At 39.2% G+C, this 19,882-nt stretch overlaps 1 protein-coding gene across 4 annotated transcripts in view; it reads right to left on the minus strand.

Moving 5' to 3' along the window:
- Positions 1-19,882, minus strand: part of TLN2 (talin 2) — a 221,548-nt gene that overhangs the window by 22,372 nt on the left and 179,294 nt on the right. For 3 of the 4 annotated variants that reach the window (XM_075100095.1, XM_075100094.1, XM_075100096.1), the window contains 10 exons: positions 19,638-19,784; positions 18,680-18,781; positions 17,176-17,295; positions 14,517-14,663; positions 12,852-13,018; positions 11,312-11,495; positions 9,092-9,217; positions 8,292-8,408; positions 5,887-6,072; positions 425-532 (listed from right to left, as the gene is read on the minus strand). In XM_075100095.1, coding sequence (XP_074956196.1) covers positions 425-532; positions 5,887-6,072; positions 8,292-8,408; positions 9,092-9,217; positions 11,312-11,495; positions 12,852-13,018; positions 14,517-14,663; positions 17,176-17,295; positions 18,680-18,781; positions 19,638-19,784 — 1,404 coding nt within the window. The remainder of the gene's footprint in view (positions 1-424; positions 533-5,886; positions 6,073-8,291; positions 8,409-9,091; positions 9,218-11,311; positions 11,496-12,851; positions 13,019-14,516; positions 14,664-17,175; positions 17,296-18,679; positions 18,782-19,637; positions 19,785-19,882) is intronic. The other variant, XM_075100097.1, reaches the window with a different exon arrangement.

Consider the following 19,882-nt stretch of genomic DNA (forward strand, 5'->3'; position numbering starts at 1 on the left):
TCTTATTTTCCTGGAATGAGGACTGCAAAAGGCATGTAAAAGTGCTTTAATAAAGATTTTGTTACCTCTTTGGTCCTGGGGACAGGAGTGTGCCTAATATGTCTAATGCTTATAGTGGGCTTAAAGAATACTGACGTGTCTTATTGTAACTTCTTTGTCAGGGACAATTTTTAGGTCAGGACCTTTATGGCCTCCAAGATCTGATCCAGAATTCAGTCCAGTTTAAGTACTTCCAGTCTTCCTTCTCTCTCGCAGTTTCAGCTGAAGTATTGAGTTTATTTCAGCTTGCTTTTCCTAAATAACAAAACTGTTCATAATCTTGTGAAAACCTGATAAAAACATGCCACTATCAGCCACTACAGAAAGAGGTCAGAGAGATTATTCTTGGAAGGGATCCAGTATGTGCATGCAGATGACTCCTTACCATGAGAACATGTTCCAGGAGTTCCAAGTATCCCAGGGTACATTCTGTTCCAAAGCGCAGAGCTCTTTCTCGAACTTCTTCGCTCACATCTGGGTGATATGATGCTTGCTGAGGACGCAAAACAACATTAGTATTCCAAAACCGCTCCTACAAGAGGAGGTCAACACAGAGAAGAAAGAAGAAAGAGAAGGGAAGAGATTTTTCATAGCAGGCAAATGACATATGAGTTCGAGGGCCAGCCGTTTCTGTTGTAAAGGTGTAAGCAAACTGTGCTCAAAAAGCAGAAGAGCTCCAGTTCTGAGAATGCCATTGTGAACACTTTTGCTTCTATCAGCACATCCTCCTGTCTGGGTGTGCGTCTGCAGGCTTTCTTACTGTCCTTCCTCAGGTATTGACAGCAGTAGTACTACTTCTTTCTTCCAGTTGAGACATGAGATATTTTTCATAAGAACATGAGATATTTATAACATTCCAATAGAGAAAACCTTGGAAAACAATCTGAAAATACAGGAGGATTTAAGATTTCTTCTCATGAAAATATATCACTTGGAAAACATCTTGGGGATGGAATGGGCTCTTGGATTATGTATATATACTGTTCTACAGTGCAAAGATTATGCTACTGTGGCTCTTCTTTTTTACTGATACAAAAAAAAAAAATTGTAAGTGTAGTTTTGCCACGCACAAATGGCCATTTATATCTTACAGGTTAGAAATATGCTAAAACCAGTTTTTACTATAAGCCTGTACAGCCTACCATCATGGAATGAACACAGAAATGGCCATCTGGTTTAGAGACCAAAGCACAGGGCTGGCCCCAGAAGACTTTGGGCCAATCAGAGACCAACCACCAGCCCATTGCGTGGGTTAAATGTGGGTCTCTCACTTTTCCTTCTCCATTCCTCAAGACAAAGATAACGGCTTGCTCCCTACAGAAAGTTTTGCAAATGGCAGATGAGAAGTGCTATGGAAGTACCAGGATATGGTTACTCTACCCAAGAGAGACAAAACCCAAACCAATCAACCAACTCACCCACCCACGAAAAAAAAGCATTAGTTACTTCTTGTTATCTGGTAACACACTGTATGTAAAAGCTTATTAATGGCTTTAGTTTGACATAAGGATTTGACACAGCAATAGGCAGTGCTGGAACTATCTGTTTAAATACAGAGAAGCAGCAGCAGAGTCAGTTCTTTGACTCCTTAAGGATTTCCACTAAGTATAATGTCTGACATCTGACATAAGCCTAATTCAACCATTTTATTTTTAATAAAAAGTAAAAACTGCAGCTTCTTCCTTTTATTTTCTAAAATAAACATATAGGGAACTTTTTTATTGAACAGAAGTGCTAGTTGTTGACTAGTGAAAGTTCCTAAAAATTTTTAAAATTAGTATTTCCTCTCACAGAACAGGTGCTTCCACTGCTGCAGCCTCATATCATCCACTGGGACAGGGGATTATCTCACTGCTCGCTCATTTTGAGCCCTTCCTGCAACCCTAAGCATCCCGAGCAAGCGCGGCTGTCAGCTGGGCCTGGAGCTGGTGTCTGGGCTCCCTCTGCTGGGAAGTTCAAGATCAGCAGAGCACAAAACCGGCTCTCACCAGCCACCTCCTTCTGCTTCATCTTGTCAACAAATAATCTGAAGGGAAAGGAGATGGGAGGAAACAGGACGGGATTTTCCCCATCTCCATCATACTTCAAACAAGCTCCAGAACAGCTTATTTTTAATTTTCAAATAGGGCAGAAGGATCCCCGAATGTTTCATATGAATACTGTAAGCACTGTAATATGCCTATTCTGCACTTAAATATTGTTATACACGCATTTAGAGCAAACATGTGTAGGAGAGAAATACAAACTTTATTTTATGCGTTCCAAACATAGCCAAGACTGATATCAGAATATTTTGGGAGCATTTTTAAGGTTCAATGAGTCTTAAAACAAACCACATACTTCACAGCAGAGTAAAGAGGTGATAAAATCATTTTAGGAAGACATTTTTGTAACCCAGAAACATTCCAAGAGAAATGTCACTACACCAGTTAGGACTCACTGCAGAAATGTTTCCTTCTCCATATTTGCACAGAAAGCCTGCCAAAGCACCTCAAACTGAAACTTGTGTCTGAAGAACCAGAGTACACATTTATTTCCTCATGCCGAGGCTTCTCTTCACTATCAGCCCTTACTTTATCTTCATGTGCTTTCAAAACAGTAAGACAGCAAGCACTGCTTGACCCTAGTACTACAACTTCTAGCCCATTAGCACTGGTGGAAGTATAATGTACTGAGACAGTCAGAGTCAAAAAATCAGCGCTATTTGAAGGAACCTGGAGAGTTCACGTAGTCCAACCTCCTGCCTAAAACTGGGTCAACATTACATTCTAACGAGATCACTTAGGTCTTTGAAAATCTCCAAAGATGGAGATTAGATATCCTCTTTAGGCCCCTGTCCCAGTGCTTAAGTATCCCGATAGTGGAATAATTGGAAGTTGCTATGTTTCAATTTTTGACCGTTGTGTTTTGCTCCCCTGCCATGCCCCTCATGTAAATAGCCTGACCCTGCCTCCTCTCAGCAATTTGCCAGTAGGTTTTAGAGGGCTGCTGTGAGGTCCCCACAAAGCCATCTCTTCTCCAGGCTGAACGGACAGTTCTTCAGCATCTCCTCACAGGGCCTGTGCTCTAGCCCCAACTGTCTGGATGGGCCCTGCTGAGCCTGCTCCAGTTTAATCAGTTCCTTTCTTCTTTTGGGGAGCCCAAAACTGGACATAGTATTCTAGATGCAGTCTGATGAGTGCTGAGAAAAGGTGAATAATTGTTTCCCTCAACCTACTGGCTATGTAATGATTTAAGTCATTATTCACTTCAATTATTTTCTATGCTTTTGACGGATGTTTCGACCTGTTTCCTTTTCAACAGCAATCTTTAAAAATTGTGATATTATGCACAGGTTACTTACTGCATAGTCATTATTTTATACAAATAGGTAATAAAGACAAATCGTTATTATCTTAGGGCCTGCTCTAACCTTCAGTAAATGTAATTACAGCATTTCCACTGACTTTAATGAGAGTTGTCTTAATTCATTATATCCCACAGTAATCAACCTCATTGTCTTTTGAAATGGCATCTACTTATAGGATAGAATTAGTAATGACCACTGTAAATTCATGTATAGCAGAACAAGCACAAGGGTATAAATATAACTGCTAGTAAGTGAAATCCCTTATACTACTTGCCTTAGGCAGCTGGCAATGAAATAAAACTTAAATTTAAATTCCTGACACCAGGGAAGTCTGAGCTATGTTCTATACTATTCTACCATAGATCACATATACGTACTTTTGTCTTAGCCTAAAGGACATCAAAATCCGATTATTTGTCAGTGGTTATTGTACAGACTAGTTTAATCACACTGGAAACCCCTCCAGTATTTGTCAAATATCACAAAACCCAAGTTGCATTGCATTGCACAGCTTTTATGGCATAGTGAGGCTAAGACTGCTGGTTCCTATCCCTAAAATTCATGGTATGTGACTTATGAAATACCATGTACAGTTTGTAGAAATTAATTGCATAAGATTTTTAAGTCTCTGAGCAAAATTTGTAGAAGCAAGATTTTCTAAATAAAGTGTGGTAGAAACTGTATATTTAAAAGCTGTGCTAAGTTACATGGCTATTTTGTCACACATTTTAGATAGTGCATCAAATTAGTATACCTGGAGACTTTTATTCCTGTTTGCCCAATAACCACTCTTGATTTTAGGAAAGCTAGACAAGACAAAACTAGATTTTACTGCTTGTCAGTGTACCATTACAGGTAAGTAAAATGATTCCCAGCCATCTGCCATCCATAGATTGCTTTCTTTGTGAAGGTAATTCCCTGGGAGATCACAAATGCTTTTCCAGCATCCCACACCTCCACTGTGCAGTTTGCAGGAATTTTCGTCATGTCGTCCGCTTGTAATGCATGAACTCTGAAACCATTAAATTAACTGAGAGCAAATGTAAACATAGAAAGATGAATGTTCATAATTACGTATTGGGCTGTATATTGTGTACGTGAGTGCGTTTGTAACATTTCTGGAAACAGAGGATTCTGTTTCTGAGCATTTGCTGCCTGTTTGGAGAGATCAGAACAAAAATGTGCCTGCAATAGCCACTGTCAAATGACAAAGGATGTATAACGTGCCTCAGCATCTGAATTCATGCCTGAATTGATTTGTCAGAATGTTGCACAACTCTGAACTGTTCTTAGCCTCCCTGAGAAGTTTCAATGAACTGGATTGTACCTGAGACATACCAGGCTAGGGTAGTTCTCATATAAGTAGCACAGTTGTTTAATTTTCCCATGCAAATTAGAGCTGCGTTGTTTTGTTGACCTTCTGAGTTTATGAAGCAGAGAGAACAGAATCAAAATCTGAAGCATGCAAAGCAGTCAAGAACTGTCACATACTGAAAACCCTGCCAGCAAACTAAGTCAAAATAAAAAGTTTCATTCAACGTTCTGTATAAATCCAGTTCCAAGTTAGATGAGAACTTGTACTTTTGCACAAGGAACATTTTAAAAACAAAATTAACCCTTCCACCTGGGCAGGATTAGGCTAAATATTAATCTGTGACTGACGTAGGCAGTTAGGATTTGACCAAATACTGAAAATCAGACACATCTCAGAGAACACTGTTATTTTACTGTCATGTTCTGTCCATATAAAGGCAAAAATCAATAAATATCATTTACAGGCAAAGGCATTTTTGTGTTACTACTGAAAATCAAAAGGAATGAGATCTTTATAGTCCCTTTTTTAAAAATTTATGCCTAGATTTTTTTTATCATCAGAACAAAGCCAAATGGCTTAATTGTAATTTATACAACACATACTTGCCCCCCCCAGTTTTGCAGGGCAGTATTTGAAAGCTGTCAAGCTCAAGCAAGCGTAAGAAGCAGGGTACCAATATTTTTAGGGCAAAGGTAAAACATAGTTTTGCAAACCACAGAAGAAACTGAGCAAACTGACAGGTTTGGTTAGGGGGGAAAGGCCGAAGTGATTCCTTTCATCATTGCTGCACTGTTCCTAGGAACAGTGAAATCATATTAATTTATTTTTTAATATTTATATGTATTTATTTAAATTAGTCATATATTCTACTACTTGCACAGATTGTTTGTCTTCCAGTTTAATAGGAGACTGAAAAGTAGCAAATTTCAGGTCAAACAAAACTTCTCTTTTTCACAGAAAGAAAATAGTCAGTATTAGTGCTGCTTCTTTTTTTGTGCATAGCACAGAAAATCCTTTCTGAGATGTTCCCATAAAATTATCATAACCATTAACTTTATAATCTGAAAAGTAGACCATTAATACAAAGAAGCTGAACAGAAACTATAACAACTGAGGGATTTAGAGGCACACACACCCCAAAAAAAGAAAAAAATCACTTTTAGGCAACAAAGTGAATCTTTACCTTACAAGCTGTTAGCATGTCAGCTACTGCTTTGCGGCTCAGATTTGCTGTAGCAATCACATCCTCCTGTCTGCATGAGTTCCCAGCTGCAACAGCTTTTGCAGTTGCCATGGTGATTCCTTTCGTCATCCGGATTGATTCTTCAGGTGATGATGTCTTTTCTGGAACCTCGCTTGACTGAAACACCTAAAAGTGAAAGCAGAAGGAAAGCCTGATACCATTCAAGTCAAAGCAGAACAGTCATGAGAAAGAGACAGCAAGTGGAAGCAGGCTTCGAACAGCAGGAAATCAGAAACATATTCAGAGTACTTGAATAGAATCCTTGCTTGTTATAAGCCCGGTCCTGGTAAACATGCTCACCTACAGACAGCAGAGAGAAACAATAAGCTGAAGGAAGCATACGAGAAAAGGTTAACCCATTCATCTTATCTGCCATTTAACTGACTGGATGACAGTTTATTACAGGCAGCTATTCCGAATGTTACAGAATCAAAAGAATCACTGTTGCTTTAATTATATTCTTTGTGTCATCCTGACTGCTGCTTAGGCTGGCCTACTCACATGAGGAGATCCTTCCCCTGCAAAGGCTGGGCCCAACCAAGCCCTTGTTGATAGCACAGTGCAGGAGAGACTGAAAACATCACTAAAATATTCCAATGTCTCTTAAAAGAGTGGAGGTGGAGCATTGTCTCTTACACTATACTTAGAGTACCTTAGAAACCTAAAGATATAATTTTGCAGTGTGAATCATGTGAAAATAGTTCAAATTATCTGACAGTACACACTGCTCCCACGAATACTTGAATACATGAACTGTGGTAAGATTTAGGTAATAAGAGCTACACTTTTGTATTTCCTTTTCCCAATCTTTAGTCTGCATTTGCTTGCCATTCTTTTACTGTGCAGGGGCAATATGGAGTACACAATTAATCAGGAGAGGTTTCCTGCCTAAACACAATGCAACATAAGCAGACTAGTGGTTACAGATGCAAATGTCTGGACAGAAATGAGCCTGGTCTATCCCACGCTCCCGGTTCGTCAGTTTTCCACTTTCTCTTTCCAGAAACAGAAGTGATGTTAAAAAATAAAGTCTAGTTAAATATGTGAAGGACATCCTTCAATGTTGCTCAGGTTCAGTCCCTGGAGTTCCAAGTCAAGCTTGATGCATTTTTTTGAGCACATAACATGCCATCCTTGGTTCCTCTCAACCCTCTCCTAGGACTCCACTTTTCTCCCCATGAGATGACAACACCATGACCGCAGACCCATTCCTAAGCAATGCTGACAAAAGAAAAAGGAAGAGGTGGGACATTTCAAAGAGATACCAACCAAACAGAAAGCAGATGTGATAATGCACAATCCTTCAGTGACAGATCTGGACAGGTTTTAGATCAGAGTTATGGGAAAGAATGTAACTTAGCCAGGCCTTCATGAGGATACATGACAGTAATGTGCATTAGATATCATACAGACCATTACTGATCAAGAGTTTTTATCACTGCAGATGCTGAATGAATTCCCACCAACTATATACACATACTAAAAAAACTAAACCAAAACCAAACTAAACAAAACCCAAAAAACCAAGAGTTATTTCTTCATTACAACAGCTTTGCTCACACAATGAAAACACATGTTTTATGGAGAGCACTTGGCAAGGCAGAACTGTGCCAGTGCAGTTACAGTGTAAGAATTTCTAATCCACAGACTATACAACAGAATATTTTCTGCTGAAGACTGTGCCTATACGTTTTTAATAAAAATGGACTGTAAGTAAAGGAAGGGAAAAAATCAGGCTCCTTCACAAACATGTAGGTATTAATTTATGTCACTGACTAGCGTACTAGTGAAAAAAATAACTGAAAGCTGCAGCTGGAGGCTATACTTTTATATCTTACAGAGCAAGGAAAACAATTGTCATGGTTTAACACTTAGTTCGGGAGAGAATTCCATGCTGTTGTTAATTCCTGCTCAGACAGAATATCATATAGCAGGCTATGGACCTCTGGCAGTATTGTTTCATAATGAAGGAAAAATAGGAACAAGATTAAACTGCAGGTGCAATATGGCTATGATGCTGAGGAGACACTACCAAAGCCAGAATCAAAAAAAAGTGAACACTATTGGACTCATAAAAGAATATCTGTAGCGAAAGCTTAATGTCTAAAGAACAAAGAAGCTGTTGCTTCCACATTTGTACATGACAGTATCTCAAATCTCAAAGAGGGCACTAGTAACATCTGAAAGTAGATAGGCTGAAGTGGCAATGTAATTGTCCTTTCAGAGATGACCTGCAACTGCATTGCATCCAATGCACCACCAGGCAGTAAAGCACAGCTTGAGGAAAAGAGCTTGGGCAAGCTGGCTTCAGTGTAAGAGCCATGTATGGCTATTTTGTTCTGTACCGTGAGTTCCTGTTTGATGTACTCAATTGTGGCCTCAAGAGCTCTTGTCCCTCGAGTAGCTTCATCTTCTACTGCTTTAACAGTCTTCAAAAGTGATGTGACGTTTGTTACCATCACCTGAAGAAGAGAGAGGTGAAGACAAAAATAAGTGATTCCTTCCTCCCATTTTTCAGGGACATCAGAGTGTGAATCAAGGCAAATTAAGCTGGGTAGCATTATTACTTCTAATAGGGCCTAAGAGGCTTCATGAACTGTACCTGTTATGGGACTAAATACCAACTTTCCTGTCAGCCAGTTTCTGAAAGCTCCCTGTAAGTTGCAGAAATGTAGCACAACTAACTGTGGAGCGATGCCATCTTAAGTGTGAGTGTTCTGGCAAAAATTTTACAAAAAAATTGAAAACTCACAACATTTCCAGGGTACTGGATTCAGGCATTCTGAGCATATGTTGTTGATTAGAATGCAGTATTTAGGTACCATTTTATATTGGATAAATTTTAGTCTATAACTTTATTAAAGGAGAACCTGCCCTCAGACATGGGCTTGCAAAAGAAAGAAGTTTCTCTTCAGAAAGATTACGGTTCTTTCATCAAAAGTCATCTGACAGCCTACAAAAATGGATAGCTTCATGGAAACTCAATAGTGCCTTCTTATTTTTCCATATTATCCCAGGATGGTAATGAAACAAAGAAAGAGACGAGATTTCAGGCAATCAGAAATTGCTGAAATCCAAACTTAGCATGTCTGTCAAGTGTGATTGCATAGATACTTTAAAATAAAATGTGAGAATAAGGTTTTACCTTGGCAGCACCTTTCAGCTGGTACATGGATGGATCATCTGCTGGTTTGCTGGCAGCTCCTTTGGTAGCACCAATGAGATCAGAAAGGGCCTTTGCAACATCCTTGATAGCATTGATCAGGACAACCTATAGGAATGAGAAATAGCTGTAAGACTCATGCAAGAAACAGTAGCCTGGATGAGGGCGTGATTTTTAGGACACACACACAAAAAAAAAAATCTACTACTGGTACACAAATAGTACTGCTCTCCCTCCTCCCCAGTAAAACACATAATATTCTAGAAGAGGAGAAGCTGTGTTGATAGCTACAGTATTTCATACAACCAGTCAGAATCTATAAAAGTGACTATTTCCTGTGAAGAAATTGAAATGCTGATTGCAGGTAGGATTTCCTTCTTCTGAGCTTCCCTAAGAGGAGGTTTACTTTTCTCCATGTTCTTTACCCTTTGGGTGAAAGTGGCATGAGAGTAAGAAAAGAGACTGATTATAAGCTTACAGACTAATGCTACACCTAAGTACCAATTCTGAAATCACCTGCTTGAAAGAACAAATGTACTTGCTATGGCTAGGTGTTAGAGGGAGACATTCTTTCAGGGAAAAGGAAGTTGAACCTCTGTAGAAGGCTATACAGAATTAAATGCTGAATAACCTGATTGGCCTTAAAGTCAGGAGAAGTAAAATCTGGAGATATTGTCTCTTAAACCTGAGCTCAAAGACAGAAGTCCTAGACAAAACACAGGCACTACAACAGGCTTCTTAATTATTTTAGGGTATTATTGGAATAATTCTCTCCTCCAACGCCTTCTCCTTTGCTCTTTCCATTAGCAGAAAAATTAAATGGTTTTAGTATTTTGCTGTTAATTCAAGAGAGTTCATTTTAAGGAAAATGTTGAAAGATGCATGGAAATTGAGAAAGCTCAGGGAAAAAAAAGGTGTGGAACAGAACAATCACTTCTCAATAACTGCATTTCTGTAGCATTATAAATAATACGAAAATAACTTCATTCCTTAATGTTTGTAGTTCACTGTAACTTATATAGAAGCCAAGTCTTTGCTTTTCCTGAAACGTTTATTTACCTTTTGGTAGGTCAGAAGTTCTTTGACCATGGAAATAAGAAAAAAAACCCGAGACTGATGTGATTGTTGTCCAACTGCCTACATTGTGTGGCAACTTGATGTATAAGACATCTGAAACTGTATTGCACCAGGTAAAGCAAGTGTTGCTGCTATGGAAAAATCATATGCTGAAGTATCGTGTACAGAAGCTATTAGAAATGCTCCATTTAGGACACGTGATGCACCTACGATTTCAAACTGGCAGTATAAAATTGCTCCAAATAAAAAGTTACTTGTACACAATAGGGTTTATTCTAGGTACTGTATTTTTGGCCTTTACTTATAGAGAAAACCAACATATGATAAATGTTTTGCAAATGTTGCTAGTTTATGAAAATCATTCTGTTTAAAAACAACGACAACAACAATAAAAAAACACAACAAAAACCAACCAACCAAACAAAAAAGACATGTTAAAAAAAAGCGCTTCCAGCAGTATTTTCCTAGGGAGGACCATCTTGGAAGCTTAGTCCATCATACAGGTCAAGCAAAACAGAACACGCATCTCTTTTCAGAGCATTATGCAAACGAGCAGGCTTTTTCAAACTAATTTGGTACCACCACAGGCACATCTGCAATATGCTTGCCAACCTCCATTTCACCAAGATCCAAACAAACAACTGAACAAATATTTTACATAATCGACACTGAAGGCTGAAGTTACTGATTTAAATGAAAATTAACTCAGATATAGCTAGAGAATGGCAACAGCTTGTTAGCTTACACAAGTAACACATAGTGAAAGCCCAGCTGCAAGCTGGATAAGTAGGTTTAAAGTCACACAAGCTCTTTAGAACAAAATTGGGATGAGTCACAGGTCCAACCACAACTTAGTAAAAATGAGACAAATACTTTACCAAAAGCATCCCAGCCAGAACACACCCATGAAATAAAAGCAGAAGTATTATACAAAGGCCTGTCTAGTTCCACTCAATGGTTTAACCTCTTGATTGTTTCCAAAAGGAGAGTGATGTCTGAGTAAATCCAACAAAGTCCCGGAAGAGATGAACCCTACTGTGTTGCTTAAAAGCAGAAGTCTCACAAAGTCTTATCAATTGAAAATAGTCTCTGGTTTCTCTACGAGAAAATCTTAAAACATCTCACCTGTGTTTCAGGATCATCGGATCCCAAGCTAGCCGCTCCCAATTTTACTACCTCAGCAAGTTGAGTGATTGTATTAGCTGATGACTGCGCTGCTTGGGCCAGTTTGTCCTGACTCGAGGCAGCACCAGAAACCAACAATTTTGTGTCTTCAACTAAAGCTTTTGCTGTCTTCAGGATATTTTCCCTGTAGCAAAAAATAAAAAAAGGGGGAAGCAGGGAAGGACGTGGAAAAGGAGAAGAGGAAAAAAACGTGGTTTTTAATGTTATGGTGACTAACAGCTACGTAACAGAGCTGATGTAAGTCATCACACCAGTGTCTATTAAAATGGTAGTATTATCTTTTGGGCTAGATGCAAAGCAATTGATTAAAATGACCCCATCTTGAAAAGAAATGAGGTAGGGCAGTAGCAGAAGAGAGCACTGCATTTTAACATGGAAAGAAAATCTGGCTGTGCTGTGAGGAAAGTAACAGCTGTCAAACCTCCATCTTAATTAGCATATTGCAAGGAAACTAAAATAATTTTTTGTGAGGAAGGCAGTAGCAAGAATGGCAAAAGGAACAGACAATCTGACCTAGTCATAGTTCCCCCCCACCATATACATGTTTCGATGTGTCAGGACAACAAATCCAAAGCAACATTTGGGTAAAAGAAGAAACCATTTTGAGTATGCACTTCACAAATAAGTCGAATTAACTGAGAACTAAAACCATATTAATGTAAAATGTCAGCCTGGAAATTAATGGCACTTGTATGAAAAACCCAGACTTTCAGTCTGCAGAATGGCAGCAACTTACACAGCACTGCATCTTTCCTCTTTCTTGGGCAAATGGCAAGGCAGGAAATAAATGCTGACCACACAATTGCCACCTAGGCTGCAAAGCAGTAAGTCAGTGTCTTGGCTGTGAAGCCCTGGATTTTACTGCAAAGGAAGTAACAATCAGACACTGCCAACCTCTTAACGTGGTGAAAAATGCTGTGGGATTATTTTGTTGCAGATGCTACTTGAAGGGAAAATGGGCTTATGTCTGCTGAAGGGGAAAATGCGTGGCATAGCTGGGCTGTTTCTATCACTGCTGTCTACAACAGCATTAACCATAAGCACGATTTAGCAAGACAAATAGCCAGACAGTCGAGACAGCTGTTGGATAAAAGCATACGGAAGATTCCTCTTCAATGTCATGGATAGCTAATTTTTGCAACTGGAATAACAGTGCATGGTGGTCTGTGCAATGACATGGCTTGAATAAAACCAAAAAAAGCCAAAATAGTGCTACAGTTGTGGTCTTCTGCTGGAAATGCTGTCGGCAGATGTTCCCCAGCTTTTTATAATTCTTTCCTCATAGAAATAACCAATGTGAAGTGTGCTGTCCTCTATCAATATCCCAATTTTCCTATTTCTCTTCTCACTCCTCTGCCTCATTTAATTTCATTCATGGGAATTTAGAAAAGTAAAAATTTATCTCCACATGCCAGTCACTTCTGCCAGTTCTACTGTTCCCCTGTGCACGTGCTCTTCCGTCCTTTTCAGTTACACTGACCTGTGGTCTGCAAATGATTCGTTGTTCTCGGCATTAAGGGTTCCAGCAGTAGCGAACATGATAGTGGTGTCTAGATCTGCAATTATCCCAGACACAGCACTAGCTGCAGTAATACAGGCTTGCGTGCCTTTGTTTCCTGCTTGAAGGGCAGATAAAACTAAGGAGACCTGGAAACAACATAAAGCAACACAGTGGTCATTGAAAGAAAGCCTCATTACGGGATGTTGAGTTAAGCAAGCTCATTAACATGACAAAACAACAATGGAAATTTCATTCCACAGCATCATTTTTCAAACTTTAATAAAACTTTCTTTCCCCTTTCCCTTATTTGCTCTCTTTGTGCAGCATTCATGATGATGACTAAAGATTGTCTCAAATTAAAGGGGACTTCAGGTGGGAAGTCTACTTTTCAGACAGAATGAAGTGATCTGTTCATCATAGGATGACACACATCAGTTAAAACTTCTTTGAAATACAGCCAGAGATAAAGTAGTGAACTTTTGTCAGGATAAATGTCAAAGCCAAGAGCTACTGCTTTCTCCCTAACACTTGCAAATAAACACTGGCCTCAAGCACCCCAGGAGGCACGTACAGTACATGGATATAAACTTTAACATCAGAGAAATAGAAAGTATAGATTCTCTAAATCCAGATACTAAATATTTATAGAAAATTATAAATTATATAAAGGCAATATATGGCTTTATATCTAGCAACATTTCTGATAATTAAAAAAGCTAGGAGATGTCCATTTAATCTAATTACCATTGTACTTGCAAAGCTCCACAGCTGAGATGCTGTTCTCATACCAGACTGTGGTCCTGAATTCTGCTTTTGCAAGATATATGTATACTGACTTCTAACAGTACAGTTCTTCCTGAGGTTCTGTTCAGATTCAGAGTTGTCACCGAATAGGTTGTCCCTGTGATCCATTATTAGTCTTCTTACCAGCTTTAACTCTTCTTACAAGATACTGTCTACCCCTGCCTAAATTTGAAATTGCTTATATTCCTGGCGCATGACACAGTGGAAAATCTGTGCAGCTGAGAGCACACTAACAAGGCAGAACAAGTGAAGTTTGGTGAAATCTGAAAGTAACTGACATTTGACTCTCAGTGTTTGTCCCCAGCAAAAGGAGAGAGAGGCCACAAAAAAGGTTTAGCAAAGCCAAACTACCCAGGCCATCTGTTTCAAGTGGAAGTTTCCAAAGACCAAGAAGCCCCAGACAGTTTGAAGATGCAGTTCCAAGTGCATTAGCTTGGCCCAGTCCTAAAAGGGGAGGACATCGCTACATGAAATCACGTGTCACCAACCAACCTCATATCAGTAACTGTGGCCATATACGTGGACTTAGTATTTCCAAGGGAGTGCCTCATAAGGCACAAGTGCCATGTCATGTCTTAGGGATTAGCTATCGACCAGTCTCCCCCTGATATGAGGCTGAAGTTTTATTATGAGACATGAGAAAGGGCTAATCACAGGCTAAGCTAGCACATGAAGTGCATCAAACACTTGAAAGAAAAGTAAGAACTTAGTGTAATTCTGCCAGTATTGTACTATAATGGGAAGTTAAAAAAAATAATTCCTGAACCCAAATAATTTGCCTGGTGTTACTCCCAGGGGAAGCTCACTACATAAACACTGTGGGGCAACACAGAGTCTCACCTTTTCTGTGACAGCACGAGCACATTCTATCAACTCCCTTTTGGTGTAGCTGTCTGTAGGGCAAATCTGGAGAGCTCCAGCTTTTTGCACAAGAAAGATACAGCCATGGCCAAGTTCTTGCACCCGAGTCCTGATCTGGAACCCTATCTAGATGGTAAAGGAGTTACAGGGAGAAAGGAAGCAAGATCAAAGTGAATAAATAAATGTCATGCCGGCACATTGTGTCAACACAAACGGAAACATGGTCACTCTGATGATTCTTTATTACCAATATTCTGCCCATCACTATGCTCTCTACAGAGATCAGAAAAAAAGGACAGATGTAATACCATCTACGCATGTAGCATAGCTGATGAAACAGGAGCACCAGTGAAACAGACCCTGGGAAAGAGAAGGCAGAAAGTGTGTACGTAAGTCAAGCATATGTAATTCAAGCACACACAATTTCACCATGCTCGAATAATGCTGCTTCATATCCCAGAACTGTACCGTCAGTGTCAAACATATTCAAGGTATGCACAATGTGAAAAGTATGCATTTATTCTACACTGCTGAAACGGTGTCAAAAAGTATATGACTCTGTTTGTTTTTGAATCTTGTAGAGAGTCTCAGCTCTCCAGAACTGGCCACGTACATGCAGAGCACTGAAACGTGGAAAATCCTGCCCTTACCACTTCTGATTTATTAATAATCCTACAGCATAACCTGCACAGTCCCTGTTTAGAAACGTGAAAGTTTTAGTACCTGTGTGTACTTAGATTTATAGGTGTGTATTGGGATTAATAAATAAATAGGAATCACAGCCATTAGTATCACAAATGGAATTATTTCAACTTCAGGCAGAAAGCAACGTGCAAAAATGGTAATTCAATTTAACAATATCAAGCTGAATGCAAGCCATTGCTTTTCACGTAGCTACTAAGCACGAAACACTCAAGTAGTCTAACAGCGGCAGAACATAATAAAAGTCAAAAACTCTTTGAAGATCTAGATAATCTGATAGATCTGCTGATGGTGAGATACCCTCCCACACCATCTCGACAAAGCTTGCCTACGCTCCATAACCAGAGGCATGCAATGAGAAGAGAGAGGTGAAAGGATTACTATAGTTGTGCTCAGAGAATATGAAGCAGCTACTCTAACAGGTTAATGCAACCGAGGCGAATAGTCTGTATTCCTGTTAGCATGTGGCGTGTAAGACTGTATGTCCCATCAGCAAAAGACACTTGTGCTCCTACTGGTTGCCTGCATCTCACTCTCAGGATGGCAAGTTATACCTGAAATTGCTACAGGCTAGATAAAAAAGCATATATGTATTTGTAATTCATCAAAACACATGAGATAGAAGGAAAGCTATATAGTAAATAATTAAAAGTTTTCTTTGTATTTGCAAGTTGTCTGTAAGCGAAAGCCCCAAGTAATTTAAGGAGGTTCTGTCTTGGTCTATGGAATTACCCACTATAATCACAAGCTGCTTCTTTCTGAGGCTGGACTGAGGTTTTGACAAAAGGTTTCTATTCTTTGATTGGGTAATTTTGTAACAAGGCTTATAGCATAAAAAGCCATGCTTATGAAGTAAAAAGTTACATCTTTTGCATTGTCCCCAAGTGTTGTTAAAAATCTGCTGGTTCATAGCACTCCTAGCAGAAAACTTGCTCCGTAGACAATTCACATGTATGGAGAGCAATGAAAGGGCTGAAGAGACTCAGGAGCGAAGCCAGTTTGAAGTTTTGAACATTCACTGAAAAAATTTTGCTGTAAATCCTAACTCCTACTGTTATACACCCGTGAATGTGAGCAGTGGTAAAATTGAGCCGTGTTCTCAGTAAACATGTACTCAGTAGTACAATGTGCAGCTCTGCCCCAACTGTGAAGGCACACTGAATAGAGAGTATATTTGGAGAAGGGAAAGCTTGACATCAAAGCCCAAAGATGACATGTCTTCACAAATTTTAAGAAGGAAACTGTACTTAACGATAGATACTCGTAAATAACTTGATATTTTAAGATTTCACAGCATTTTGAAAAGACACACAATTTCACTATGCTCATCAGTTCCTTTCTGTCCAATGAAAACAAACTCAGTAGAGTTTTTGTCTGGCTGCATATACTTTGTGTCTTTAAGACTGTTTTTAGAGGAAATAGAAGAACATTGTAAAACAGACAGATCCGTATCACCAAAGTACACCTATAACGTTGACCCGGTTCATGTCACAGATTCAATCAAGTGACAGCAGACCAAATGAAATTCTTCTGGGAATAGATGCGCTGTCCTGTCCCACATTTCAAGTGTCAGTGGGCCAGAGGTAGCACATCTGTTTGACTATTAGACAGAGCACACATAGTATAGACAGTGCTTTGTGTACAAAAGTGGCTAATGAAGCAAAGGCAGTAGAAACGCATTCACTATGTTTGTTTTAGAATCACTGTAAAGACATTTGAAAGAAAACCCATTACCCAATGGTTTGAAACCAATTATCCGTCTGATCATACAAGGGATGTATTGCATTTGGCCATGGCTGCAAGCATGTTGGTGCAACCAAGCGAAGTGACTACTCCTTGTCACTTTGCTCTCTATTTATTGTATTCTCTACGGTAAAACAATACCCATGTTGACGCCACCGTGTACAGAGAATAAAGAGGTCTAAAAACTGCAGACCTCCTCTGGTTCTGCTGTAGCTGCAGCCATTCGGCCCTGGAGAGCCAAATGCCCATAGTCATTGGTCATTTGTGATGCAAGTCCTCCCAACTCTTCTGGGTTAGTAACCGACTTAGTCATCTGAAAAAAGAACACAGGCAAGAGAAAAACAAAAATGACAGGCATGAGAATAATTTGTTAATACACTCCAGCTTAGAAGCACGCTTGTTTGTTTGGCCACACTGATGAAATGGGGTAAACCACCTGCCATGTAAGGGACCTGTCCTCCAGCAAGAATTCCATGAGGAAACTCAAGCAAACATGCTTTATTAGAGTCACGGTAACCAGGCACTCACAGAACATACGAAGTAATCAAAGAGCAGCAGTTAGAGTTGGTAATTCACTCTTTGACTCAGCGGGGTGTCAGGCCAGGTACACAGTTACTCAGACGGGTGGGGAAGAGGTTTTGTGTGTTGCAGCCACCTTATTTTGTCCAAAGTGAGCTAGCCTACATCAGTCTCAGCTGGTGTGGCACAGGAACACAAAAATGAAAAAAAATAAATCTGAGAACCAATGCAAAACATGTCTAAGATATGGGAAGGGAACTAAGAAGAAATACGTAGAACTATGCAGAATGCCTCTGTAGAATGTCAATATGTCTAACTAAATCTCTCTTTAGAAAAAAACCCTACCCTTTAACAGAGATATTTCTTCTGTCTCCAATTTATGCTAGTAAAAGCCATGGAATTCCATCCCTGGGGCAAAACTAGTTTTAGAGAAATTTATACTGTTTGCCAATAAACTGCAATGTCATAGATAGCAGAATTACCAACCTGTCTTGACTACAACAGCAACCAAGTTTTGTAAAAAATCCTGTCTGTAGCATACGTAAATAGTCCCCTCGCCTCTCAAAAATGAACAAGTAATGGAAGTACTCTTCAAAAGGCAAACATATTACAGTAAGCATTACTGTGAAACATGAGTTAAAAAAACCTTGATTCAACTAATGTCCTTTTTCCTTTTGTTAAACCCAAGTGCATCACAGGAATGTAAAAAGAGAACACCTTGAGAGGTTGATCTGCATTCATTCATAAGTATTACAGGGATCTGAAAATATTAATGTTATTTCACAAGCTAAATGAAACAGTAAGGATGAACAAGTAACCTGAAGTCACCAATACATATAAGATGGTATTTCAGTTAACAATTAAACAGGCTGATGAAAAAGCATGTAGGTGAAAGGTTTTCCTTTTATTTCTCATAGAAAATGAGCCACACAAGTTTTTCTGCAGAAAAGCCACAGTACAATTCAGCACTCCTGCTGTAGAGGGCTACCCTTACGATCACGCCACTAAGATCCCAAGAATTAAATTGACAAAATCGTTACTTCCTTTGCTCCATTACCCGTAAAGAGAAGAGTTTATTGAAAATCAGCATTATCAAGAGGTTTCACAAGACTGCTAAACATTCAATGTTCCTTATGTACCCAAACACATTTGCACTTAGTTCTAATGAAATATCTTACCATTTCCTGTGCTGTTACAGCAATGGCTTTAGAATATTTCACCACAGTAGTCTGATAATCGACAAATGTTCCCTTGGGATCTGGAGGCATACCTTCATCCAGCTGCAACAGAGAGGGAAAAATACAGCAGAAATAGTAGGTCATAACCAATAACATACTTTATACATATTAATGAAATTGTGTTAGTAATTTTTATAATCTCCTCTCTCTCAAAATATGCAAGTGAAGACCGCAGCAGTATATATGAAGAAGCTCAGAAAATACTTTAACCCATGTTATGAGCATTGAAGACACAGAATTTACAGTGCAGAGTTTTCAAGTGCAAGATCAACTTCTCATGCAACGACAAAACACCTGTTGTTCTCAGATAATGCAGAAAGGAAAGTGCAAGGTTACAAAACAAAATGTTCCTGCAAGAAGATAATGTAAGAATCCTTTACATGGTGAAGGCTTCAATCCTGCACACCTTTAACTTGAGATAGGAAAAGCTAATTACTGGGATTGAACTCATTTACACTTTGCAACTATACGTTTCAGTAGAACAGTTTACAATGCATAGCAGAGCACTTCAAGCTTGGAAATCTTCTCTGAAACTAGTTTGCTTCAAGGTTGGCCTGCTGATCATTTAACAGACTAACATGATAGATAAGTAGGAAGAGAAAGCAAAAACAAAAGGCCCGTTAACCTAAGCTCACAGTTAAATACCAGCACATTACTAAATAAAAATATTTTTTAGTAATTCTACCAACAGGTACCATGTAGGCTGTTAACACAAGCACCACCGCCCACATCAGGTTGATTTCACAACGTGCAAATCAAAGAATCTTTAGGTTTCCAGTCATAGCAGCCCGTTATCAGCCATCGCTGAAGTGAATCATCATCAGCTCTTCCAACCCCCTGCAATGTGGACTGGCTTTCAAGAGCAAAACAAAATGGGGGTCTGCAGTTTTATGCTCACCTTGCTCATTGCCTCTGCTATTGAGTCTACCATACCTCCAACCATGCCTACTTCACTTGCAGCTTCATTTAAGGTAACCATGATATCATCTACAGCCTCTTTCATCAGTTGAGCGGCCTCAGTGATTGCATCATGTGTATGAGATGCCTGGAAAAGAGAAAATGAGAAAACAGAGATCAGAGAACATTCTGTGCACATATCAAATATGTGAATTAAAAGTGTAATTAATGAAGACTATAAAATAA

The sequence above is a fragment of the Phalacrocorax aristotelis genome, chromosome 7, assembly GCF_949628215.1.
Source record: "Phalacrocorax aristotelis chromosome 7, bGulAri2.1, whole genome shotgun sequence".
Classification (NCBI taxonomy): domain Eukaryota; kingdom Metazoa; phylum Chordata; class Aves; order Suliformes; family Phalacrocoracidae; genus Phalacrocorax; species Phalacrocorax aristotelis.